The 27,232-nt window shown below is 43.1% G+C and overlaps 1 protein-coding gene across 1 annotated transcript in view; it reads left to right on the top strand.

Moving 5' to 3' along the window:
• Positions 1 to 27,232, top strand: part of LOC124620098 — a 309,262-nt gene that overhangs the window by 172,913 nt on the left and 109,117 nt on the right. The window contains exons 4-6 of the mRNA XM_047146767.1: positions 6,090 to 6,224; positions 6,270 to 6,452; positions 6,537 to 6,721. Of these exons, the coding sequence (XP_047002723.1) occupies positions 6,090 to 6,224; positions 6,270 to 6,452; positions 6,537 to 6,721 (503 nt within the window). The remainder of the gene's footprint in view (positions 1 to 6,089; positions 6,225 to 6,269; positions 6,453 to 6,536; positions 6,722 to 27,232) is intronic.

The following is a 27,232-nucleotide window of genomic DNA, read 5'->3' as shown; positions in this document are numbered from 1 at the left end:
GTGTACTTCTTTGCCTTCAGTCAACGTGTCTGGACGCCTATGTATCTCTGGCCGCGATCCGCGATATTATAAGGACGGAGAGAGTACTCGAGCGTCAGTCTTCCGGCTCGCTCTGAAGATGCCAGAATGATACACAGCCGACATATTAGAAGAAGCTGAATTTATGCAGCTACACACACAAAATTTACTGGAGCAATCATTGCTTTGCGAAAAAATGAAGATGCGGATTTTCACTTTTGCTACATATGTCCTTTCCGCATCTTGTAGTTCATGTATTTTCTGTGCTGCTTTGCTGCTTTAAAACAGTTCGCTTTTTTTAGATTGGAGCTATCAGATAGTTGCACAATATGCACTTCTCGTTTGTTTCCCGTTACTTCTTCTCTGATCACCGATCATGTCTGTGTCTGTTCCGTGTTTGTTTCTGTGTAAGGGTCCTCCAATGGTTCCTGTTCTTGTCTCTATCTGTGTTCTGGAAATATATAAACACGTAATTGCTGTTCTGGGGCATTCATCCTTCGCAAGAATGCTTAAAACCGAGGGATCTCATCAGGAAGACCACGGCCGATTTTCTTCCTTATCTTTCCCCACCTATGCTGTTCCTCCGTCTCGAACAACTTCGTCATCGGTGGGGTATCAAATTCCGACGTTATTTCCTTCTTCTCTTCCTGACTCTTATCGTGGAGTAGTGTCTCTTCCAGCCTTAGTAAGCATTCGTAGACTATTGGGAAGTGTTGGCTGCCGCTTCCTGTGAGTCGTGTAACCGCCGCTTGCCGGAGCGAGCGGGTCTCTCCCAAACGACGGAGGCGCCGTGTCGCGCCAGCCACCTGTTGCAGCGCGCGTGCTCTCACTCCGATATTTGCGAAGGGAACAGCACGCGAGGCAGCGCGCCACGCCGGCCGGGCAGGCAGCCTCGCAGGAATCCTACAACTCACGGCTAAAACGATAACTACACGCCGGCGAGCCAGAAACGCTAATCACATTCACACGCGACGTCTTCCGATCTCAGCGGATGTTTGTTGTGTTGTGGTCTTCAGTCCGGAGACTGGTTTGATGCAACTCTGCATGCTACTCTATCCTGTGCTGTGCAAGCTTCTTCATCTCCCAGTACCTACTGCAACCTACATCCTTCTGAATCTGCTTAGTGTATTCATTTCTTGGTCTCCCTCTACGATTTTTACCCTCCACGCTGCCCTCCAATACTAAATTGGTGATCCCTTGATGCCTCAGAACATGTCCTACCAACCGATCCCTTCTTCTAGTCAAGTTGTGCCACAAACTTCTCTTCTCCCCAATCCTATTCAGTACCTCCTCATTAGTTACGTGATCTACCCATCTAATCTTCAGCACTCTTCTGTAGCACCACATTCCGAAAGCTTCTTTTCTCTTCTTGTCCAAACTATTTATTGTCCATGTTTCACTTCCATGCACGGCTACACTCCATACAAATAGTTTCAGAAACGACTTCCTGACACTTAAATCTGCATTCGATGTTAACAAATTTCTCTTCTTCAAAAACGCTTTCCTTGCCATTGCCAGTCTACATTTTATATACTCTCTACTTCGACCATCATCAGTTATTTTGCTCCCCAAATAGCAAAATTCCTTTACTACTTTAAGTGTCTCATGTCCTAATCTAATTCCCTCAGCATCACCCGACTTGATTCGACTACATTCCATTATGGATGTGGGTAAGGAATACTTTCGCCTCGACGTTGAACCTCATCTATAGCGGACCGAATGTCAGCGAACACAATCGAACGAGCATTCGCAGACAATTCGCCAGTATTCGGTATCATTCGCTCGTATCGATGTACAGGCGTTAATGCCACAGAGAACGGAAAGGGACTCGAGAGGGCGAGTATCAACCCTACGGTCTACGTATTGTTGTATTTTTGGCGCTAAATTCATTGATACACAGGTTTCACTCAGGAAACACTATTTATGATCGAGATGTAAAACTGTGATGTTCAGGATTATTTCGTATGGCGAGCGTTCTGTTGGTGTCGAAGCAAATAAAGCAACAAAGCAAAAGAAACATGTAGGCTGCAACAAAACGAACAGCCTCAATTAAAAATAATGTCGCATGCGAGATGATTAAAATATAACATGAACCGCAAAAGTAACAACACACTTCCCTGGAGCACAAGGACTCTCCATCTAACGTAATATGGAGCGTCCAACCTACCAAGGAACCCTCAATTTCGCTTGATGCCTCATGTAATCTCACCTTCGATGATTAGAATGGGTTACCATTAGCATGAAGAGAGGACCAAAACCTCAGTGTGCGGTGGACCAAGCTCTATAGCCGTCCCAAACGTTAAATTAAAAGTAATCCAGGGCGTGTCAAAAGTAAACGGCATAATTTCAGATACCTTTTCCACATATGCAGACAAATAAAAAAAAATCTTCGGTATAGCATGCTCCGAAAATGATTTATTGCAGCCTACAAAAGAGTGGTATTCATCGAACTGATTTTCTTCCAGTACGTAGTTGCCATTTACAAAATATGTTAAAAATGCCTACGTCCTCATGTTGATTAATCGGGTTTCTGCTGGTTGTTCGCGTCTTTCCTGCACGATATTTCAACTGCGTGACTCGCAGTCTTCTTCAGGTGCCCGGCCGGAGTGGCCGAGCGGTTCTAGGCGCTACAGTCTGGAACTGCGCGACCGGTACGGTCACAGGTTCGAATCCTGCCTCGGGCATGGATGTGTGTGATGTCCTTAGGTTAGTTAGGTTTAAGTAGTTCTAAGTTCTAGGGGAATGATGACCTCAGAAGTTAAGTCCCATAGTGCCCAGAGCCATTTGAACCATCTTCTTCAGGTGCTGTCTGATACTGATTCCAGTGTGGAACGAGACCGGTATTTATGCCTACCTTGTGTTAAGCGTTCCCTCTGCCGTCCGCGCCGCGTCTGGCGCTCTGTCTGTGGTGTGCGCCGACCAATAGCATTTCCTTCTAGCCGCGGCTGTTCCGCACGCTGTGCGCGTACTTTGTGGTTGTTATCCGTTGTCAATACAGCTGAGTTAAGTTCTGAATGGCGTCCAAGCTGTGCTAGACGTTTTCTCTTCCGATTGTTGTTATTTGAGTCCTGTGAATTAGGACGTTCTGTTACCGTGGTCCCCAGGAGCGGCTGAAGCGTCATTTTCAAGCCGATTGTGTTCAGATCGTCGCTCGAGACTCGGAAGAGCGTCCTCAGATACTTTGTCAGTTGTCTGAGGTGCCATTTTATGTAAGTCCTTAGTTACATGTACTGGGCTGTCATCTCTAATTTCATTCTTATACTTGTGTCCCTTGGGGTCTGGATGTTGTCTACGTTGCGCCTTCAGAAGATCGAGTGCTGGGTTCCAGGCCGAGCTCAGCTTGAAACCGGTGTTTCCACAACCTTACTCTCAATAGATTTTTTGATGACGCTGTCCCAGTATCTCGATGTTTGTGTTAAAATCTTGGCATGATTATACTTCATAGAATGATTGAGTTCGAAACAATGTTCGGCAATCGTTGACTTGGTTGCCTGTCTCAGTCTTGTGTGCCTTTGGTACTTTTTGCACCTGATGTCAACGGTCTTGGTCGTCTGGACGATGTGTGCCAGCCCACATTCACATGGTACGTGGTAAACGCCCGGTTTCTGTAGACGAAGGTCATCCTTCACACTCCCTATCAGAGCCTTAATCTTGGTGGGTGGATGGAACACGCTTTTATGTTTGCGAAGAATTCTGTTGATTTTGGCAGATATCGGCCCAACATATGGCAAATCTGCAACCTTTTGCGTTTCTGCGTGTATCTCTTCAGGAACCTCTCGTGGGGAAACGGGGCGCAGCGCCTTTTGAAGATCTCGAGAAGAGTACCCATTTTTGGAAAACACGGATTGTAGATGTTCTATCTCCGTCGCCAAATTATCAGGATCTGACAGAGCTCGTGCGCGATGTACCAGTGTTATGTGCCGGGTGGTGGTAATTGCTGGCCTGCTGGTACAAGTCGGTGTGAGTGGGTTTGCGGTACACACCGTGACTGAAGGTACCATCTCCCTTCCTCCTAACTAGTACATCTAGGATAGGGAGCAGTCCTTCCTTTTCCAGTTCCATGGTGAATTTAATGTTAGGGCGGCATGAGTTTAGGTGGTCGAAGAAAACATCGTGGATCCTGATGCAGCTTGGAATTCCCGTGTGATGGTCTGGATAGATGGCTGCCTGTTACACATTAAGACCCTCTTCAACAGTCGGCGGTCTCTGTCAGTCAACAGGCGAGGTCGGCCTGTACGCTTTTATGCTGTACGTGTCCCTTCACGTTTCTACTTCACTATCACATCGGAAACAGTGGACCTAGGGATGTTTAGTAGTGTGGACGTATGACACAAGTGACATGCAATCACCTAACCACTTTGGAAGTCCGTGAGTTCCGCGGAGCGCCCGATTCTGCTCTCTCACGATGTCTGATGACTACTGAGGTCGCTGATATGGAGTACCTGGCAGTAGGTGGCAGCACAGTGCACTTGATATGAAAAACGTTTGTTTTTGGGGTTTCCGGATTCTCTTGATCACGTAGTGTATTTGTCATAATACAAGTACAGAAATACAGGAGCAATATTTTAACTTATATAACTGTAGTCAACAAAAACCATTTCTCATTTTTTTACATTTTTAAAACGAATATAACGAAATTGTATTCATGACAGAAGTCGTTCGGTATTGACCTCTGTATCTTAGACTATCCATTTATGGGATCAGATGTTGCAAAGTGTCCTGTAAAACTGCGTGTGGTGTTCAAGAAGATATGGCAGCATCGTCGACAGGTCCTTACTGTCCTGTAATTGATAAAGATGGCCGGTATTTCAGATGAAGTACGTCATGGCATATATCTGCCAAGAGATTTTCTCTCTTAAATACAGTGACATTCCTCCATTCTTCTGCTTCGGGGTAAGAATTTTTAATAGCTACTTGAGATGGATGAGCAGCTTTATACTCTAAGTTTGGAAATCTGACACGCATGAATTGACAATGTTTCAGCAGCATCTTTAAAATCAAAGACGTCAGCTGCATCATTGAAATTACATGGAATAGGTTCATAGCTTTAGCAGACAGATTTGCTGAGGGAAGTACTGCTTGTCACAAAGACCATGAATGTTGGCATGTTTTCTCCACATCTGACGCTGGAAAATTTGTGTACATAGACAATTCATCCATCCCGCGAATCGATAACGTTGATAATTTTGTCCCTTATCGACATTGGTACTGACAAGATATCAGTTCCCGGAATTCCAAGACTTCCGAGAATATTTTAATTCTAAATCTGAAGTCGCATGAAAAATGAAAAAAGAAATTTTTTCGTGTGCTGTAATTACGAATTAACAAATTTGGGAATTTTTCCTTTCCTTGTGCTGTGAAACCTTGATTCTTCCAAATCTCGTGTTTCTAGGTCTTCGGGAAGTACCCTATACTTTTCAATGGATGAGACTGCAAGTATCAAAATATGACATGAATGGTCGCCTCTTCTGATTGCACTGACTTAGAAGCCAAGGGACCATATACCTTATTATGTGACGTAAATTTCAATTTGTACGTCTACCGGTTCATGAGAAGAAAGGGGCCTTAACAGACGGACGGACAGTCAGTCAGATAACAAACTACAAAAGAAGTTTTCGCGTAAGTTAATTACAAATTAACGGTTTTAGGGCTTTTTCCTTCATTTTCAGTGTGAAACTGCGCTTCGTGCTTAGTTCAATGATTCTAGGGCAACGGGGAATTCCCTGTAGGTTTTCTTGAGTGAGTTTGTATCAAAATATGTCACATAAGTAGCCATAGCCATTGATTTCATTGATTCAGAAGCTTATATTTATTATACCGCCAAAGGCCTAGCGACATCTGCCTGTTGCTCAGAAAAAGGGTTTTTAACAGTCTGTTGTCTGTCAGGCAGACAGACGACAGAGTGAGCCCTTACCGATTGAGGTACGGAACCCTAAAAAAGTAGTGCATAGAACTTTTATATTTTCATCCTTCAGTTGAGGCACAGGCGAATTGTTTGGTTAGTGGAAGAATTACATGTCACGAACGGAGAACGAATGGGTGAGCTCGTGTGTTCGCCGGACTGTCCGCAGGTGCCACCGCGAGGCGGCACGGGTACGGGGGAGGACGTGTCGGAGGCGGCGCCGCCCCCGCGGCTGCACCGGCGCAGCACTCGCGGCTCCCGCCACAAGCGCAAGAGCACCAGCAGCAGCGGCGGCGGTGGCGGCGCGACGTCGGGGGCGGCGCCGGGGGCGGCGTCTGCGGTTTCCAAGGGCAGGGCGGCGGCGGCGGCCGCCGTGGGGTCCCCCGCGCCCGACCTGCGCGTCGACTACTTCTCGGAAGACGGCGCGGCCCCCGTGCTGCCGCCACCGCACCTGGACGCCAGCCAGACGCCCACCGCCGACGTCGACGTCAGCGTCAGCGCCGCCGCCGGCGGTGGGGCGGCGGCGGCGGCGGCGGCGGCGGCAGTGGCGGGGGGCGGCGCTATAAGTAGCGGCGCGGCGGCGCCCGTGGTGAACACGACGGCCAACCCGCTGCAGGCGATCGTGGCCGGCCGACACCCCAACCAGCAGCCCACGGCCATCGTAGTGCAGCCCGGAGCCAACCCAGGTGTCGCCACGGTGCTGCTCAAGGACGCGCGCGCTCAGCGCGAGGAGAACATGAAGCAGCTGCTCGACGTCGCCAACAACCTCACGCTGCAGGAGCTGCACGACTTCGAGATGAGGTACGGCTCGCGTCGCGTGTGCGCTAGAGTGCCGGCGACTGCACCGTGGCCCCTGTGGTCAGTTTACCAGTATCCCAGCGTCCCAAAGCCGCAGTTACTGCCATTTTTCCAGTTTGTGGTAGGGTTCGCTACTGGTGAATAGCAATTACTTTTATTCTGTAGGCGCAAGTTCTCCCTGGCATCGCGCTACAAAGCGTCGAATGTTAGCCAGGTACACTCCTCAATTATCGCATCGTACGCAGATCACTACCCAGTTGAAGGAGGTCCCAAAAGTAATGTACCCAATTGAGCAACAAGAAAATTGTTTTGTTAATGGCATCGCAACTGAAATGTTTATTTATGAAAAAAAGTTAGCCACATGTCGACCATTTAAGTTTTGACAGCAAAGAAACCATAGTACAACATGTTGCACGAGTTCTGAAGCTCTCTTGTCTAAGTTCGCAAATTACAGTGCTAATGACATCTCTGAAGGCAACAAGTGTCCGTACTTCATTTCTATAGACACTCTCCTTCTGAAAACTCCGAAAAAGAAAAAAATCAGAGGCCGCGAAATCCAGCGGCCAGCTAATGATATTCATAGGAAAAATCTTAACGTGCTGTAACTCATCCCCGAAGGATATGCCTTACAAGCCGTCTGTTCGACCGACTCTTGAGTACTGTTCATCAATCTGCGGTATTTACCAGCTGGAACAGATAAGACAGAGAAGTGTCGCGTTTCGTCACGGGATGGTTTAGTCGGCGGAAGAGCATCACAGAGATGCTCAGCGAACTCCAGTGGCAGACGTTACAAGAGAGGCGTTGTGAATCACGGAGAGGTTTATTATTGAAATTTCGAGGGAGTACTGGCAGGGAAGAGTCGGATAACATATTAGTGCGTCCCACCTACATCTCACGAAATGACCACGACGAGAAAATTCGACAACTTAGAGCTAATACTAGGAAAGGGCCAAACACGAGATGCGACATTATCCCACACCAAACTGTAGCACTTTGCTTGTGGAGAGCTCGTTCGCGTATAATTTTTGGCTGTTCTGTGACCCAAATGCGGCAATTCTGTTTGTTAAAGCCACTGACATCAAAATGAGCTTCGTCGCTCATCGTAAGTTTCTTGTGAAAACTGGGTTCTTCTGCCAATTACATAAATTGATATGCAAGCTCCGTCGTTCATAACTTTCTTGTGAAAACTGGATTCTTCTGCCAACATGAGAAATTCATATGCAAGCAACAGTCTTTTTGACAAGTCAGTGGGGAGTTTTCTTTGGAGAATGTGAATTTCATAGGGGGACGTGCGTGCGTTATCTGTGGCCGACCCGGTCCTTACCGCTAACTAGTGAGCGTTCCAGCTTTCAGGGTAAGCGGTCGACTGCTTGGCCGTTGAAGTTTAAACATACTTTCATTACGTTTACATAATAGTCTGACATAAAGTATTTGGTGATTATTATTAAATGCTTTAACTTGCTGCATTTTGCCTTTATAAATCTTATAAAGTTAAGTTACTTCCTTACTCTGTGAATCATCATCACGATGGAAATGGTGGGCGGTTACAAAATTATACTCCTAACGCAGATACAAAACTGAGCGGCAGGTAAAAAAGGTTGATTACCCCTGCTGTAGGGGACCTGCCAAAAATCGTGTGTAACGAGGATTTGGCTGTGTCATGTTCTGGAGACAGACGATGAGATGACGTCTTTCATTGATGCGCGGGCTTTGTCAGTCCTCCCTGGGTCCCGCGAGGATTTTGGACGTCCACGTCTGAGTCAATCTGCAATATTACCAGTTTCACGGAACTCACTCACGCGTTTTCGTAAGATGTGTTTTGATGACGCAGTACGAACATTAAATCTTCTTTTGTACGCCCTCTGGGCTTGTACAACACTTTGCCCATGTGTGAAGTACAGTTCAACTGCAGCAGTACGGCCCTCATTACTCCATTTATTTGCAATTAATGTTCAATATCACAGCAAAAACCTGTAAGAATGGAAAAGTCTATAATTAATATATTAACCGTTTTATTTGCATTTCAAATGCGTAAGCTAATTTTGGGACACACTGAACCTGGGAACTGATCGTCTGTACGGATCTCGTGAGTATCTGTATATTGCTGTAGCTGCCAGTCCTCTGTTTCTTTACTGCTGCACTCAGACATACGGCGGTGCTGTTCCAAAAGGAAACAGTTTAAGAGTAAGGTAATACGCTGTGAGAAATATTGAAAATTGCGCGTATATAGCGAGGGAAGCACGGCCTATAGATATTGGTGGGGTTAGAACTACCCAGTTTAGTTAGCAGTTTGGTCGTGATTGTGAAATTTTAGTAAAATATTGAAATTCGGCCCAACGACATTTGAGAGAGCATCGAATGCAAAGTAAGACGGCGATTGTTTAGTCCGATGGTTATACTGTGTCTTTAAAATGGTAAAGTATTAGACTTTCTCAAAGATTTGTGTATATTTTAAAAATATAGTAGTTCCACCGCCAAAACCTGCTAAAAAAGAGTTCTTTATTGTAACCGGTTTCAATGCTCAGGTCATCACCAAGTAAGTATATTAAAGTCATTTAAAACACCTTGCGCGATAATATTACAGCTTTGTCGTGAAACAGTATAAAATCCATCACAGATTAACACACCAGATAAACAGTGACTGGTACTAAAACTTGTTTTCACATGGGACTCGCCTTCAGAAACATAATTTTCCTTCTTTTAGCCACACATGTTTCACTGAAGTTAGAGCATAATTTTCTTTCTACTGAATAACAGCAAAATATCTCATTACTGTCTGTTCATATTTAAATTTCATTTTGAAAAAAAGTATCTGCAAATTTGAGAACAGACAATATTTTTTATAAATACCTTGTTACCACATGCCGAGATTTTTCCTGGTTTTCTGAGCTATGCATTACAAGTGTTTTCCTCTCACAGTTTGTCGTCTGCAGCCATAGAGAACGTAATGTAGAACTTTCACTGTCACCGTTTACAAAACAGTTTACTGTCACTGTTTTCATACGTTCGTAAACAGTGAAAGTGTATGTTCAAAAAGTCTAGTTTCTCACAGTGAAAATATTGGGGAAACCAGAAAAAATAAGTGAAACATATTGCGCTCTCTTATCTGTTTTCAAACTTTTTTAAATACAAACTTAAAAACGTAAATTTATATATGTGCAGATAGTAAAGGGAAGGTCACTTGCAACAGTGACCGAAACGACGGTAGTTTTACATATTGACAATGCGGTCACAAACTCAGAAAAAATTTATTGGCTGTGACATGAGCCACGGTGGCCTACATTTACAGAAATTTTTATGTTATTTAATAGAAAGAAAATAAAAAAATCTGCTGATAATGTAGTAACTTCAGCGGAACGTATGTGGGCGTAGCAAGAAAAATTGTGTTCGCTCAAGGTGGATCCCATACAAAAACAAATTTGTGTAAACAAACACGGAAACAAGAGCTTCAACCCCAAAATGAGTTTGTGGAGCTTTTTGTTATTGACAATGTAGCATATTTTACTACTTGGCACCAGTGACCTAGTATGTATTTTATGCTACTTTACACCATAGGTGCAATATTGCCACATAAGCTGCTTCAAAAGACTTTAAATTGTCTGATGATGATCTGAGCATTATTTATTATCAGGTACTGTCCGTGGTACCATACCCATTTAATTCTTACGAACTGCAGGGCATCACCTTCACAATATAGATTGTATTTCTACCTGAAGACGGGAACATAGTCTCGAAACGCATCGTGTGACTTGTGGTCTGATCACGAATCTCAAGTGGTTGAGCCGAATTTTAATATTTTACCAACATCTGTGGACTTGATTTTTGATGATTTGAAGTACGTGGAGAAAAACTAACATTTTCTTTCATCTCCATTCTTGTAACTACTACTAGCTGATGAACCCGGCATTGCCTAGGATTAATTTTGCCGATTTTCTATTAGAAACTGAAAGAAAACATGAAATGTGGTTGTAGTTTAGCACGGAGAAATTTCATTTCCATATATTTGTGGAAACACCTGTGAAATTATGAAACTGTCGTACAAAGGAATATGCATAATGTACAAATGTGTACGTATAGCTGCTTCGCGTGTGTACAACGCGGTTTTGTAAACGTGTCTATGGCAACGCCTCTTCGTAGTTCTCTAGACAGTCATTGTTTTCGCAGTTGAAAGCTGGCAAAAGATCTGCCAGGTGCCAGGGATTTCCTTAAGCTGACTCGACTGCAGGGGCGTCTTAGTAATAAAGAATAAAAATGCATTAAAATTTCATGCATGATGTGGTATTTTTTTCACCCATCCCAGAGTTTATGACATCATATCTCTTGTACTATTTGACGTACAATAACATATTCGTGTAGGTACATTCAGCGGCATATGTGAATATTGGCTGCGAAATATGTTACAAATAGAGTTAGTTGCACAGAAGTAAAAAATTTAAAAGCGGTAATGTTAGAGGCTTCTCAGTGTTTATGACGTCATATCTCCTGATCTGTGTGTCATACAATGATATAAGTTTGTAGGTACATTCAGCGGCATAAGTGGACACTGTTTGCTGAATGAGTCGTAAGTAGATTTATTAGCAAAGAAGTAATAAATTTAAACGTCATACATATTGCGACAGTTTTTCAGACATTTCATTTTTTGTGATATCACATTTCCTGTATTATGATAGGGAGATGGTTCTTGCCCCAACAGCGATTGTTACCCGACAGTAGTGGACATGTGTATCAAGTTTGGTACAAACGGTCCAGTGATTTAGGAGGAGATATGGAACATACATATGTACATTTTCATAACATGTATGGACGTCTAAACAAACACTGTACGTGAGTTTAAGGAGGACTGATTCAGTCAGGCTGCACAGTTAAACCGTAAATGCTGAGTTTAAATTCCCCGCTCAGTGTGCTCCACTGTATCATCATCTCGAAACTCTTTTGTCAACTCGGAAGTCTGTCTTTGCTTTTACTTTACTACCGCACGTCGGCTTCCTTGCCTGTTGCTTCAGCGAATGGGGTGGAACTACCAATGCACGGTAATCTAATATTGTACAACAGAATAACGACGTATAAGCAAATAGGTGTTGTAAAGTGACGCGGTGAAACGCATTTAGCGTTTTGACATGTTGTACATAATTTAACTCCGCCGTGATCAAATACTGATGGGACACATTATTCAGCCTCTCCTATTTTTTCTCACTGTAGAAGTTGTAACGTGGGAAAAATCTCGGGAATGGTCGGGATGTTTAAACATAAACGGAGAAATGTTTCCATAATATACAATGAGAATCTTTTATTTCTTAAAACGAGGGCAAGTTGCACAACACTCATTTATAACCGCAGTCATATTATTTATAACAATAACCGAAGGTCCCCTAACACGGAATACTACAATAGCGTACGAGTCCTTAAAATGCCAAAAATACACTCATTGGGGAGGAACTGGTGTAACATTTTTTGATAAAGAAACAACATTACCCTCTCGCATTCATCTCAGATACACATGGAAAAAATGCCTTTCTATCAATTACTACTGCAAAACAATGGTGAAAGAGTGGGTAAGTTAGCACTGCCTAACGTTGAACTGAAACCCTAAGAAACTCGTATTAAATCCAAAGTCATTTTAAAATGAAATAACAACACAAAATCTTCCCCAACATAACTGATAGGAAGACCACACTACAACCAGATTTTTGGAATCTTTTGTAGAATATTTGTCATATGTGAAGTTCAGTACTCATCTTCATCTACATCGATATTCTGTAAATCACATTTAAACGCCTGGCAGAGGGTTAGTCGGACAACCTTCGCAATAATCCTCTATTATTCCACTCTCAACAAAGCGCGAGGAAAAAACAAATATCTATATATTTTCGTCCGAGCTCTGATTTCCCTTAATTTATTATGATGATCGTTTCTCCCTAAGTAGTTCGGCGTCAACACAATATTTTCGCATTCGGAAGAGAAAGCTGGTAATTGAAATTTCGTAAAAATATACCGTCGCAACGAGAAACGTCTTTGCTTTAATGATTTCCATCCAGCATCATGTCCGTGGCACAGTCTCCCCTATTTTTCGATAGTGCAAAACGTGCCGCCCTTGTTTGACTTTGTCGATGAGCTCCGTAAATCTTATCTGGCATGGATCCCACATCGCGCAGCAGTACTCCAAAAGAGGACGGACGTGCGTAGTGTAGGCCGTCTCTTTAGCAGATCTGTTGCATCTTATAAGTGTTTTGTCTATAAAGCGCAGTCTTTGGCTAGCCTTCACCACAACATGTTCTATGTGTTCTTTCCAATTTAAGTTGTTCGTAATTGTAATTCCTAGGTAGTTAGTTGAATATGTGGCCTTTAGATTTGATTGATTTATCGTGTGACCGAAGTTTAAGGGATTCCTTTTAGCACTCATGTGGATGACCTCACACTTTTCATTATTTTGGTGAATTGCCAATTTTCACACCATACAGATATCTTTTCTACGTCGTTTTGCAATTTGTTTTGATCTTCTGATGACTTTACTGGGCGGTAAACGACACCCAATATTGGCTTCTAAAATACCAATATCTCGAAGCTGTTCAATGAAACTCTCTCAAATTCTTGAGAAAGTCGTCTTTAAAGTTTTCCGAACATGTTTACTTCGCTAAAACTAGGACGATTTTTCAAAGCGCCATTTGTGTGTGCGGTAGAGTGCTCGCCGGCCGTGTGGGCGGCCCGAATTCGATCCTAAACAGTTGCAAGTTTCGAAACAAAGGTGAATGTCCTACGAGCATTTCTGTGAAGTGCAAAATATATGAAGATGAAGAAAAATACTCTGTATTTTTTTATTCGAACGATCTTCTATAGAAGGTCGCTAATAAACAATTGATATTTTCAATGAAAATTGGAACGCTGTTTGCCATACGTAATTGGAAATAAGAAAATGTGCATTTTTGATAAAAAAATTACAATTATATGTCAATTAATTAGCATATATTCGATGAATTTTATATTAAAATGGCAAAAGTATTCGAACTGAACGGAAGAAAACGAAGAAAACAATGACAAAAACGACATTCGAATCAGCAATTACCAGCCTTGAGCGCTACCGATAATTTTTCCCATCTTTATGTAGTTTACGCTTCACTTGAAATACTCTTAGACATGTACCCTTGCTTAAAAATTTGCGTCTGCTGGCATTTGAACATCGGCCACTCATGGCGCAGGCGGTCGTTCTATCACAGAGCTACGTGGCCCATCGACAGTTCGGCCTAGGTTCAGAGAACTAAAGATACATGGAAAACTTCAATCGATTTTCACGAGAATTTTTTAGAGTTCCAGCTTTTGGGCGTTAATATTTGAGTTCTGAACTTCACGTATCATAAAAATAAAAAAAAGCAAAAATCCGATTCCGAATCGTCTCCTTATCAACTAAATTAAACGTAATCTAAAACGATAAATCACAAAAATAACACATTCTGATAACTTTCTCCCATGATCACATACAAATGCTTTGATCAGCACGTCTGCTCACGTATATAGTTGAGGCAGACGTGTTTCGGAAACATCCCTGCTACCGAGAAGACTCCTCTGCCCTTAAGAGTTGGGGGCGAGATCCCTTGAGTTTAAAGTGACCATCCAGAATCATGTCGATCTAACTTTTTCATTCTTGTCAGAGCCTGTCTCTGTCGTGTCTTCCTCGACACCAACGACTGGTTCATCTTTTCAAAAAGCGGACGGGGGAGATTGGTTGGGTTCGAAACGTGCAACGACTCTCTCGCTGCAGACTCCGCTTTTTGGTCCTACTCATTATCAGTTCCCTCTTCTGTCCTGTCTAAGATGACATTGACTAGTGAACGATTCCTCTTTTGAAAAAAAATATGGGGGGGGGGGGGGGGGGGGAAGGTTCGTTGTGTTTGAAACTCCCAGCCAACTTTCTCGCCCAGTGCTTATCATGGCCCATTCCATTTTCTGTCTCCACGCTACATTAATTTTCAAACAGATAGGCCTACTACTCACGACCCTGGTTTCCCCCAACAGATTCGTAATGTACTGCAAGAGAGTGAACACTGTGGATTCATTGACCGGCATGTCTGAGCTGTTGTACAATCTGTTGCTGCGGCAAGCGGAACAGCAGTCTCCTGTACATCCGTATGTGTCACTGACTGTCAGAGATTCAGGTGTTCAGAATAAGTGAAAATATGATAAACAGTGACACAGTGGTAGAAAGCACTGTTTGCTTATAGAGGCAGGAGAAAGGGGAATCAACAAAAAATGACAAAATGGATAAAAAATCAGCTGTACTGCAAAAACAGCAACATAAACATCAGTATGTGGCACTAAGAAAAATAATGAAGCCACTGACGATGGTGAGATATATTTGCGTGTTACACAAGAATTTGTGTTGCTAAAGCCAAACCCACAATTACGCACGTAGCGGTACGACCGCTTCCTCTACCGGCGATGGTTTCAAACTTTGATTCTCTCCTTTATATAGACAAGGACTTCAATTTTCACGGAGTATTGACACTCCTTTGAGAGCTCTTGTCTTCTTATTTATTGAACCACCGACGTATGTGATAGCTGTCTTTTTTTTCTTGTATTGTATTCCTCAGCCTTGGGGTAACACAAACGTACTGGTGTGCAAAACGAAAGTAAATTTCGTATGATGTGACACTCCCAAGTGACACACTTGGCTAAACAAAAAGAGAACTGCTACAGTATATTACAGAAGGTAATTCAAACAAATACGCAATGAGACCAACAGAAATGGAACTTTTATTCGAAGACTGTAATTACACAGTATGTGGTGGTTCTTTGAACACTATGAAAGCCGAGACATGGTTCTTATGCTCTGCATTGAGATTCCATGATGGTCACGTGAATGTAAGGAGTTCTTATTGTGTGACGTTCCATTACTCAAGCAGTGCGGCTGAAAACTGCTGGATAGCCGTTGGTGCACGTGTACGGGCTGCAGTACGTTTCCTCAGTGCATCCCACACGTGCTCTGTGGAACTTAAGTCAGGTAAAAGACGAGGCCAGTCTCTCGTTTCAAGAGCTCCTACACCTGCTCAGTTCGATAAGGTCGCGTATTGTCATCCATAAAAATGAAGTCCGGGATGAGTGCACCCTTGAAAAGATGTACGTGGGGAAGGAGTAGATTATCACAATATTATTTACCAGTGAGTGTATCGTGTTCGAAGATATGGCGGCCAGTACGCCCGTGCGACACTGAATCTTCCCACACCATAATACCTGGACCACCTAAATAACTACGTTCGACAACATTCCTGGATGCATTATTGCTCCCATCACTCGCCGTATAAGGGTATATTCAACATTGACGATCATGATCGTTTTGGTGGTCCGGTTGTTACTGCGTGGGTAGGCGTAATGCTGCATGGGCATACTGACCTCTAGGTCTTTCAAAACGGGACACTCACCTGTCGACGTGTGTCTTCCCAGTGGCGCATTCGGCCCTGACTTCATTTTTATGGATGATAATGCGAGACCGCATCGAGCAGAGCAGGTGAAGGAGCTGTCGGAAAGAGAGGATATTTGACGAACAGACTGGCCTCCTCTTCCCCCCGACTTAATTCCCTTCGAACACGTGTGAAATTCGCTGGGGAGACGTAGTTCTGCACGTCCTCGTGCACCAACCGCGCTGGTGGGGCAATAGAACGCCCTACCACAACAACTTCTACCCACCTCCGCTGCAGAGCACGACTGCCTTCAGTGGTGGCCGCACACCCTATTGAGAACCGTGTCCCGCCTTTTGTAGTGTCCACGGGACAACCCTGAATCGCGCTGGCTTCAGTGTAGTCATTGTGCTTGAATAAAAATATCATTTCTATTCGTCTCATTACGTATTTCATTCGGGCACCTACCATAATGTATTGCAGCATTTCTTCGCATACATTATCTAAATTTCATCGTGCTGTGCTAGGCCGTTTTTGGCAATCACATCATGCGAAAGTTAGTTTCGTCAGTAAGGTTTGAACACCATTGTAATACAATGACCGGTGTCGACTTATTCGCAATTTATCATTGTATTATTTGAGTGTTTTACATAGTAACTCGTCACCTCAACAAGCGAGGAGAGTTGTTGACAATACGAGCATTGACCAGAGGCTGAGAGATACAGTAAAGGAAATTCCGTTACACTGTGTTTCCCGTAGGCAGTATGCGTAATCCATTTTATTTCTGTTTGTTTCATTCCAAATTTGCAGTAAATCTCCTATAACATGTGTGTCGTAATGCGCGTGGAAGGTTATTGCCCCCAATCGTACCACGATAATACGTTACTCAACACCTTAAAAGAATTTGGAGCTGGCATCAAATCAGTAACAATCGTAAAAGATACACTAATAAAGTGGAAAATTAAGTTCTTAGGTGAAACCTCCAAGGCTTTTAGGACCAAAACTGGTGTAAGGCAAGGATGTGGAATGTCCTCACTGCTGTTTAGTTATATGCTAGAAAAAGTAATCAGGGAGCAGAAGAAAAGAACAGAAGAAGATGGAATTTAAAAAATTGTAATTGTTTGGTTTCTGCAGACGATCTTACCATCTTAGCTGAACCTATATCATATGCAACAGTGGAGGTAAATCTCCAAAAAGAGACAGCTTCAAAAGCAGGCCTATGTATACTTTCTGAATAAAACAGAGCACATGACAGATGCGAAGGAGGCACCGAAATACATGGAAACCGATTGTGGAAGAATAAAGAAGGCTACAAAATTTAAATGTCTAGAATAAATACTACAACCAGTTGCTTTGGGCAAAGAAACTAACTTAGCAGGAGCGAGAAAAATGGGAGTGGCTTTCTATTAACCAAAGTCCTGTATAACGAAAAATATTTACCCGTAAATGCAAAACTCCAGCACTGTAAATAGACCACAGTGTCTTCATGCTACATAGTGCCTTTCATTAAATACAGCCAAACAATTAGGAGAAATAGAAAAGAAGGAAATGAAAATAATCAGGAAAGTCTTCCAACCAAAATATGACAATGGTATTGGAAATTAAGAAGTTTGTGAAAGAACAGAACGAACATAAGAAAAGACCTGTATTGTACGGACACCTAAAATGACCAGCTGAAAAAAGAAAAACAAAAAGAATTATCAACTTTGACAGAAACCCAAAAAACATGAACGACGAGGATCAAAGGAGTTAAAGCAGGCCATAGGAAAATAGCAACAACTAAGAAAGAAATAGAAGAAACAGAAAAGTTCATAGCGGAAGTAAAAAATTTGGAGGGCTTCCATGAGAACACAAAGAAAAAGACAGGCGCAATATAGACAGAAGAAGGAATAGACCAACAAAGGGAAAGATTAAAAAACTACTGCTAAGAAAGAAATGAAAAATTGGAGAAGACGTGAGTTATTTCAAGTGGTCGTCAGTAGGCCAAACCAATAAAGGAAGATGGATTAAGCAATAAAAAAAGATGGATAAGAAAATTGTAAATTTTGACATCATGCTGATACCTCGCGATTTCGGGGTTACAGCAGAGTTCGCTGTTCTAGATTTCAAAGACACAGCTTATGTGGGGTGGGTTGGGGGACCGCTCCCAAAGTAAACACAGTGTGTTGGCCGCTGTATAGAGGCGAGTCGCAAGCGCTTGTTGGTGGCCGTCGTCGCTGGCCGTGCACTGCAGATATGTGTAGCCGCGAAATAGAACACAAACAGCGGAACCTGCGGGCCTAAATGTTTCTGCGACCCGCTTCTCGCAACGAGGCTAAACGAGTCCCGGTCGGTCGCGGGGGTGACACCTTACTTTAGAGAACAAAGCTGTTCTCCGGGCTATTTTCGTCGGATGGAAAACAAACTAAGCCACAAGTGCACCTCGTCGTTTGTGCACTTCGCAGAAAGGTTTGGACAGGCGGCAAACACAATAGCTTGGCGCTCGGTCTCGCCAGTGCACACGTGTCCCGCGCTTCTACATCAGAACATTGAAACTGGCTGTCAAGTTATCGCGTTAAATGGAGTTGGTACACAGTATCTGAAACTGAGATTCCTACCCATTTGGGGGGGGGGGGCTAGTTATGTCAGTGGTGGTCACTATTTTACTGTGGTGTCAAAACATACTAGTAAGAAGGAGAGGAGGTTAGGGTGTAACATCCTGTTGCCAGCGAAGTCATTAGAGACGGAGAGAAAGTTCGAACTGGCTTACTTACCGTTACGAGCCCGGAGACTAACAAGGAAAAGGACTTCGGCCGCCGTGCAGTTTTATGATGTTTTATACACTGGAGAAGACGCTACGTTTAAGTGTAAAGACTGTCAGGACGTGCATATCTGCTCCCTCATGACCTGGCAAGTCTGTCTACCGCAATGTCAAGTGAATTATGTGTTCAGTTACTTACGTAGAGTGCCGACTGGCTTTAGTGTATAAGGGGCGATCAAAAAGCTTCCATTTGAGGGCGTTGCTACAGCTTATATGCAAAGTAGCGCGACTCCGATCCCGGTATATCAGCACCGACATGTAGGCAAGGCATTATTGTGGCATTCTTCTCTTTCCGAAGTACTTACGATAAATACGGAAACGTGAACTATGGTGACGTTATTACCAAATCCGTCCAAACAAGACCAACACGCTTTTGTTCTTTTCTTGGTTGCCGAAGGACAACACAGGTAGACATCCATCGGAGACTGAAGAATGTGTGTGGGGCAGCATGTCTGTCGAAAACTGCTGTTGTAGAAAACGGTGACAAGGAGTACTACTGTTTAACGGACGTCCCCATTATCGCATATGTCGTAAAGCAGAAGTTACGCCAACGTAAAGGGGGGACACTCGAGCCCACGCCCTGTAGTCCTGATCTCTCCCCATGCGATCTTCACGCCTTCGTCCCCTTAAAAACAAAGTCTTGAAGGCCGACAATTCCTGTCACTCGAGAATGTGCAGCAGGAATTTACGGACGTGGTGTTTTACTAAACGGGTGCGTCGGTGGCAAGATTGCCTCAGTGCATACGGCGATTTTGCCTGATTGGCATACCGATTTCGGGCAATATGGACTTCGACCGGAATTGTTTGATCTTTCCTTGTAGAATGTGTTGAGTGTTTAGGCGAATGTTTAAATTACTAGTGTGCATGATCCAAGTAGCTGCTTTATTGGCAGTAATTTCCGGTTATCGGTTGCGGCTGTTCCATCTTCAGGCCAGAAAGTGATTTACTGGCATGGCATGTAGCAAAGTAGTGGCGCCCTGTACTGGGCACCAGTACACGAAACGATTTTCAGTTGTTCGGTTCGTACAGCTGGTAGCCCTATACGTATTTCAGAGCAGATGCGCCACATTCACGATCCAGAAATGTATTTGCGGTTGACAGTTATCTGCCTTTCCGTCAGTGCTTTACACATCATGATAATAAACAGGAAACATTTTCCTTGCGTTCTGCAAATTTTTTTCCGTGCATCATGAGAGTCATCCGTATGTTCTCGGTCATAGCCCGGCAAAAAGGCCTTATCTGTTGACGTATATAATCAAAAATAACATGATCATTAATATTAGAGAATCAGCAGCGCTATTACACATTTACATTATCCCAAAATCTTAACTCTTTCTCCGCGATGAATTTTCCCATCGCTGTTTCATCTTCAGCGAAAATCGACACGTAATATACGAAGGAAACTGACTAGTGCTAGCTGGGGATCTAATGCCAATACCTTAAGGACTAAAGCACAGGCACTTCTGTATCCTGCTGTTTGGAGTAGAAGTAGCCATGCCAACTAAATGGGTATCTATCTAAATGAAGCGATGAGAGTCGTGACACGAACTCTTACATCCACACCAACACCATGGCTGTCAGTACTCGCTAATACTGCCTCTCCAGATCTCCTACAACAAGTACTAACACATGGATGGATGAAACGCAAAGATCCAGAGACATACCAATTCATGAAACATTCAACAACTTACCACGCACTCGGCTAAAATATAGAGAACGAATCTGGGTAACAATGGCGAACTCGCCCCCAGAAAGCTGTAATCTAAGAGATGAACGTCCGCAGCTCGTGGTCGTGCGGTAGCGTTCTCGCTGCCCACGCCCGGGTTCCCGGGTTCGATTCCCGGCGGGATCAGGGATTTTCTGTGTCTCGTGATGACTGGGTGTTGTGTGGTGTCCTTAGGTTAGTTAGGTTTAAGTAGTTCTAAGTTCTAGGGGACTGATGACCATAGATGTTAAGTCCCATAGTGCTCAGAGCCATTTGAACCACATTTTTCTAAGAGATGATCGGAGAAATCAGAGGACGTCCTTCCATAGTCGTAAGAAATTAGGTAAAATGTATCCGACCATTCAACCACCGAGTGCTGACCAACCAACAAAAATATGGAACTCCCTCAACCGCATCAGGACTGGTCACTTTGGGACGAAAGCAACGAAACACACGTAGTTAGTCGTCGATAATGACATGTGCCACTGCGAACGAACACTACAGCACGTTTTGCTCGATTGCGGAAAAAGAAAATTATTTCGAACTTGGAAAGACTTCGTCGAGCAACACCTGCGGTTAACTGGCTGTATTCTTTGGATCTCCACCTTTGATAGAAAATGGATTTCTCAACTTATTTTAGCTGCTGCTGGTTCTCCAGCTTTCATTATTACCGAAACGTACATATTCATAGATGTCTCTGCTTGTTATGATTCATATCATTTTATCTTTCTTCATATCAACTTAATTGTGTATATTTGTAAAATATAATTCTGTAAGCTTTATGCTAAATAAATAAAGAAGCACACACATAATGTCGCAACATATTGATGCACTAAAGCTTCAGTAACATGGGGTCAGTACATCGAAGTTCTCGTGTCTTTTCCATTTATTTACCATTTCATTCTCTTCCAAGTGCAACTAACTGACGAAGCCATGATGAAAAGCCTCAGTTAAATCTGTGAGCTCTGAGGACAGAACTTTCGCTCTTAAATACATGTAGGTTCAAACAAAAACCTAAACAGAGAAAGCTGATGGACTTCTACTACCAAAATATAACACAAGGCTTGCTTTTTTGTAGGAGAAAAATATTATCCCGTCAAGTGTCTACCTGAAATACAGCCGTGATGAATGCTACTGAAAGCTGCGGCACAGCCCCGTCCCCACTTCAGAGATGTAATTTGGCGCGAGATTTAGAGCGTCGTAATTCCTGGGAAGCCGGCAGAGGTGGCGCTGAGCCCGCGGCGTGGTCGCGGTTTCGCTTCCCAGTAGCGGCGGGCGCGATGCCAGCGCCCCACGTGGCCGCGTGGCGAAGCGCCAGCGCGTCTGAGTCACCCTTCCCAAAGCGCACGCCACACGTGAGCCAGCACGTGCGCGCCTAGCGCCGCCTCACAGCTGATATCTCTGTCACCGCCCGAGTTTCTCCGGCCGGTGACGTCATCTCGTAACGAGACTGAGGACTCACGCCAGATCAAAAGAACCAATGATTTCATTATTTAATCCGCGACGATGGTGGCTGGCCACCGTAGATGTGGACTGAAAAACGATACAGTCTAACTTAAATTATACCCCTTTCAGAATTACTTAACATTTCGGCAGGAGCACATGGAGGCGCGGGGAAGTTGCCACGTGGCATATGGAACACACGCGTAATCATACACTTTATTTAACTCGCTCAAACTCACAAGGTATTCAGTGTGCAAAGATGAAACAGGCATCAATGTGTTCTGGAAGAGCTGTACTATGTCTTATTTTAGTTTTATGTACGGCGACAAATACCTTCTGGAAGAGCTGTACTATGTCTTATTTTAGTTTTATGTACGGCGACAAATTTTTAAGACAACATACGGAATGTTTACAAAAATGCATTTACTGACGGCGTCACCGAATTTTTGACGTGCGAGAATCTTTTTTTGTTGAGCTTATTGTTGCTATTGTAGTCTTTAGTCTTAAAATTGGTTTTATGCAGTTCGCCATGCTACTATATCCTAAACGAGCCTCTTTTTCTCTACACACTTACTGGAACCACCATCCATTTCAACCTTCCTCCTGCGTTCATTCCTCATTCCACCTCTAACATTTTTACCCGCCACATTTCCTTCCATTATCAAACTGACAGACCCTTGATGCTTCTAAATGCGTCCTTTCAACCGATCCCATCTTTGAATCAAATTTGCCACAGATTTCATTTTTCTCCTGTTCGACTCAGTGCTCCTTATTTGTAATTTGGTCTACCTATGTAATCTTCAGCATTGCTCTATAATATTATATTTCCAACTTTTTATTCTGTTCTTGTGTAAATTGCCTATCGCCCATGTTTCACTTCCATACAAGGCTATACAGATGACAAATACCTTCAGGAAAGACTTCGTAATATTTAAATTTATATTACATGTTAACAAACTCTCCTTTCTGATATATGCTTTTCATGCGGTTGCTTGTTGGCATTTATATCTTCCTAACTTCGGCCATCATCAGTTATTTTCCTGCCTAAATAGAACGACTCATATACTACTTTTACTGTCTCAGTTCCTCATCTATTTCCCTGTCCATTACCTGGTTCACTTTTTTTTACATTATGTCACTTTGTCTTACTGTTATTGATGTTCATACTATACCGTCTCTTAAAGACACAATCCATTTCATTCAATTTGTGAACACATTACATACTAAGATGCAAGAACACATCGTCTTTTCATCTTTTCCACGTCAGAATCCCTAACACGAATTGATCTGAGTTCAATGTGACCCATAATGTTCAGATCGCTAACGCGTCAAAATCAAAGCAGTCACCTGGTTGGTTTCATTAGGAGAAACAAGTCGCTAAGTCTATAATTACCCTGTAATTACGTCTTCACGTCAAACTTTGTACTTGCTACTAACACAACAAAAATATTATGCCTTCAGTTTGAACGCATACCAATTATACTGAATTGCAGTGGCATTAATGAAGTGGCAGCCTAATTAGTATGCCTATTTCGACATTGCGACGCTGAATACAATCAATCATCATCTCCTTTCGCTTTAGCGTGGTAGGAATTGATTGGGGACTTTATCAAGAACAATTGTTGACAGTATAAGAACGTGCCGAACAATTAATTATCTCGACTAAGCTCGTACGGCAATCCTGTGGGCCAAGAAAGCGACGTCGAACTTCCCCACTGAATAACATTTGACGAATTTGCTGCTGACATTGTTCAGTATCACGCAACACTTAACAAAGGATCGTAATAACTTACAAAATATTAACTCAGCGAAATGGATGAAACAAACACAAACAAAATGTCAGCGCACAGCGAACGATTACACAGGGCAGAAAACCGCGTGAAGAATAGTGAAAGCGGCACGTAAAAAATCCAAAATTTTTGTATTATACGGATCCCTATAATGACTTTAAGCTGATCAAAAATCTGTTCCTTATTTTAATTAGGAGCGGAGTTACTAATGTTGTTGAAACGGATGATATTTTGCCACCCGGAAAACAGTTTCAAACTATCACGTCATAATTCTAAAACAATTGAACACGCTTTAAAACTTAGTTTTAATTACCGAAATACCACGCTCGGCAACTTTATTTCCGAAATTTCATATGTCACTACATTTGTTGTGTATATTCTTCGAAAATATTTTTTTTTGCAATTTTGTCAGTATTTAACTCGTAACTTTTAGTTTCACCAGTGATATTGTAATTCTGACAGAGATGGTCAAGAGCGTAGTTCAGTTGAAAGGAATGGATATTGTATTTGGAAGAGGTTATAGTACGCATATCAGCAAAAGTCAAGCAGGTATAATGAATGTAGTCGGACTAAATCGGGCGTCTGCATTTTATATCCTCTGCACCTTGGCTGTCATCCATTCCTTCGCTGCCGAAGTAGCAATGGAAAAAATGTTTTCTGTCCTTATCGGCAGTCCGCTACGTGTTGTCCGAACCTTAGCGTAGGCCCAAATGTGACATTGTTATAGCGCCACATGACAAACTTCCAAATAAAGGGTAGTTTCAGTGAGTTAGTAGCCACTACCCTGCAGTTTATTTTTCCTCGAAACGATTTTGAAATGGTATATTACTGTTACTTTGCTACAGTACTAATCTCAAATGCATTTTGTATGGGACAACTTTCACATATGAAGTAATTTCTTTACGATGTCGCATTTTGGAGCTAACACCGCTTCCTTTACCAGTATACCTGCACGCACATGCTATATGTTCAAAAGTATCCGGACACCTGTTAGTGGACATTAATAGGCAGTGTGTCCACTCTTTGCCTTATGTAGTCTTGAACTCTCTGGGACAATTTCAATGAGACATCTGAGTGTTTGTGGAGAAATAGCAGGCCATTCCTCCTCAAGAGCCGAAACAAGAGACAATTGTGATGCTGGACGCTGGTATCTAGAGAAAAGTCGACGTTCCAACTCATCCCAAGGATATTCCGCCATCTGGCGTTCTCTTAAGCGCAATAAGGAGGCGACACCCTAAACACGAAAAACATCCCCATATTGTAAAGCCACCTCCTGCATACAACACTGTATTCTCTATACTTGATGACACGTAACAGTCTGAAGGCATTCGCCAAACCCAAACCCTTTCACCGTATTGCCACAGGATTGATCACTCCAAATCCGTCGTTTCCAGTCACCACTGTAGCTCTTTTCATCATCTCAATCGTCGCTAAGGAAATGTGTGACTTATGAGGAACTAATCGATCATTATATTCCATTCATTTTAGCTCGCCACGAGCAGTCATCGTGCTAGCTAGACTAATGGCTTCGTAGTTCGTGAGTGACTCCTTCCGCCGCGATGTTCGACGGTGTCTGTCCGTCAGTAGCCCTACGTGACGTGTAGCTATGGTTTTTCCTTCGCGTTTCGATTTCGCAATCAGATCACCTACAGTCGACTTGTTCAGCTTTAGGAGGGTTTAATTGTCCCTGATGGATATGTTAATCAGGTGGTATCCAATGATCAGTCAGGTTCAAAGTCACTCAGCACTTCTGACCGACTCACTCTGCTGTTACTGCTTTGGTACTGACAACACAGTACACTCCGCCTCCTTTTATATTGGCGAGTACGCCGCTTGTGACATGTAGTAGTCAAGTGCGCATTATGTAATTGTGTCTGGATATTTTTGGTGGATAGTGTATGTACAGTGCCCTTGTCAAGGTCGCAGAGACAAGACTTAACGTGAGTTATTGGATCGTGTTCTTTACTAACACGATGCTTATGTGGAATCACATGCATCTGCACTAGCAGCCGGCCGGTGTGGCCGTGCGGTTCTAGGCGCTTCAGTCCGGAACTGCGTGACCGCTACGGTCGCAGGTTCGAATCCTGCCTCGAGCATGGATGTGTGTGATGTCCTTAGGTTAGTTAGGTTTAAGTAGTTCTAAGTTCTAGGGGACTGATGACCACAAATGTTAAGTCCCATAGTGCTCAGAGCCATTTGAACCATTTTTGAATCTACACTAGCGCGCAGGTATTCTCAGTGCGATAGCGTCACCAGAGTGATTAGAGATACAATCCGGACATTTTACTCTGTAATAAGCCACTAGAGGCCAATGGTCCCCACTGTTTCGGGAACACTACGGATCAAATTCCCCTACGACCAACCAAATTTAATTTTCTGCGTCATCTGACAATGGAATTGATCGTCTACCCACTACATTTTACGTTTTTATCATCCAGCGAAACACTTTAAATAACGATCGGTAATAGCGCTATCTTTGCAAAATATAACTGTTCGCCGATACATTTTTACGTGGTTTCTCTGATAATCGTATAGTACTATTGGTAGTAGTTATCTGATTACTGTTTGTTTCACGTATTTTCAGTTGTCCTCTTCGTGAACATAATGGTTCCCATACTTTAGCTGGTGCAAAGAGCTGTTGATGCTTTTAATTACTGTAATTTTTTTCGAAACTGCAATGTTGAAGACTCCTTATTATGTGAGAAACTGCATTAGTTAATACAAGAAGTCACTGCATCCGGTAGTCCCAAACATTATCGTCCTTTGACAACATTGACAAGCTGATTTCTACTTCAGACTTCGATATTTTGCAAGTGATATTTCACTGCTCATAGCAATCAGTTTGCCATTGAGACTTCTGCTGCATAACGGGGATCATTCTAAAATACCGGGTGTTCGGAAATGCCTGTCACCAACTTATAGTACTTGTAGAGGGGAGTGAGTGCATCAGATTTTGAATAGGAAAATGGTCCAAATGGCTCTGAGCACTATGGGACTTAACATCTGAGGTCATCAGTCCCCTAGAACTTAGATCTACTTAAACCTAACCAAGAACATCACACACATCCATGTCCGAGGCAGGATTCTAACCTGCGACGGTAGCGGTCGCGCGTTTCCAGACTGATGTGCCTAGAACCGTTTCTCCACAGCGGCAGGATTTTTGAATAGGAACCCACGTCCGGAAACATAGGCGTGAGGAACCGAATTAGGTATGATGAGAACAATTATTACGTAACAATTCGAAAGGAAATATAATGAAACATCCGTTTATCATTGAAACACATTTTTTTGAATTATCCCGAAACAAAACACAACCGAGCGTACTTTAAGTATAGTATTAATGCAAACAAATGTGCTTCAGCGGTAAATTGATGTTTCGTTACGTTTCCT

Source organism: Schistocerca americana, chromosome 6, assembly GCF_021461395.2.
Source record: "Schistocerca americana isolate TAMUIC-IGC-003095 chromosome 6, iqSchAmer2.1, whole genome shotgun sequence".
Taxonomy (NCBI): Eukaryota; Metazoa; Arthropoda; class Insecta; order Orthoptera; family Acrididae; genus Schistocerca; species Schistocerca americana.
Note: the sequence above shows the minus strand (reverse complement) of the source record. Positions and strands in the feature narration are given on the sequence as shown.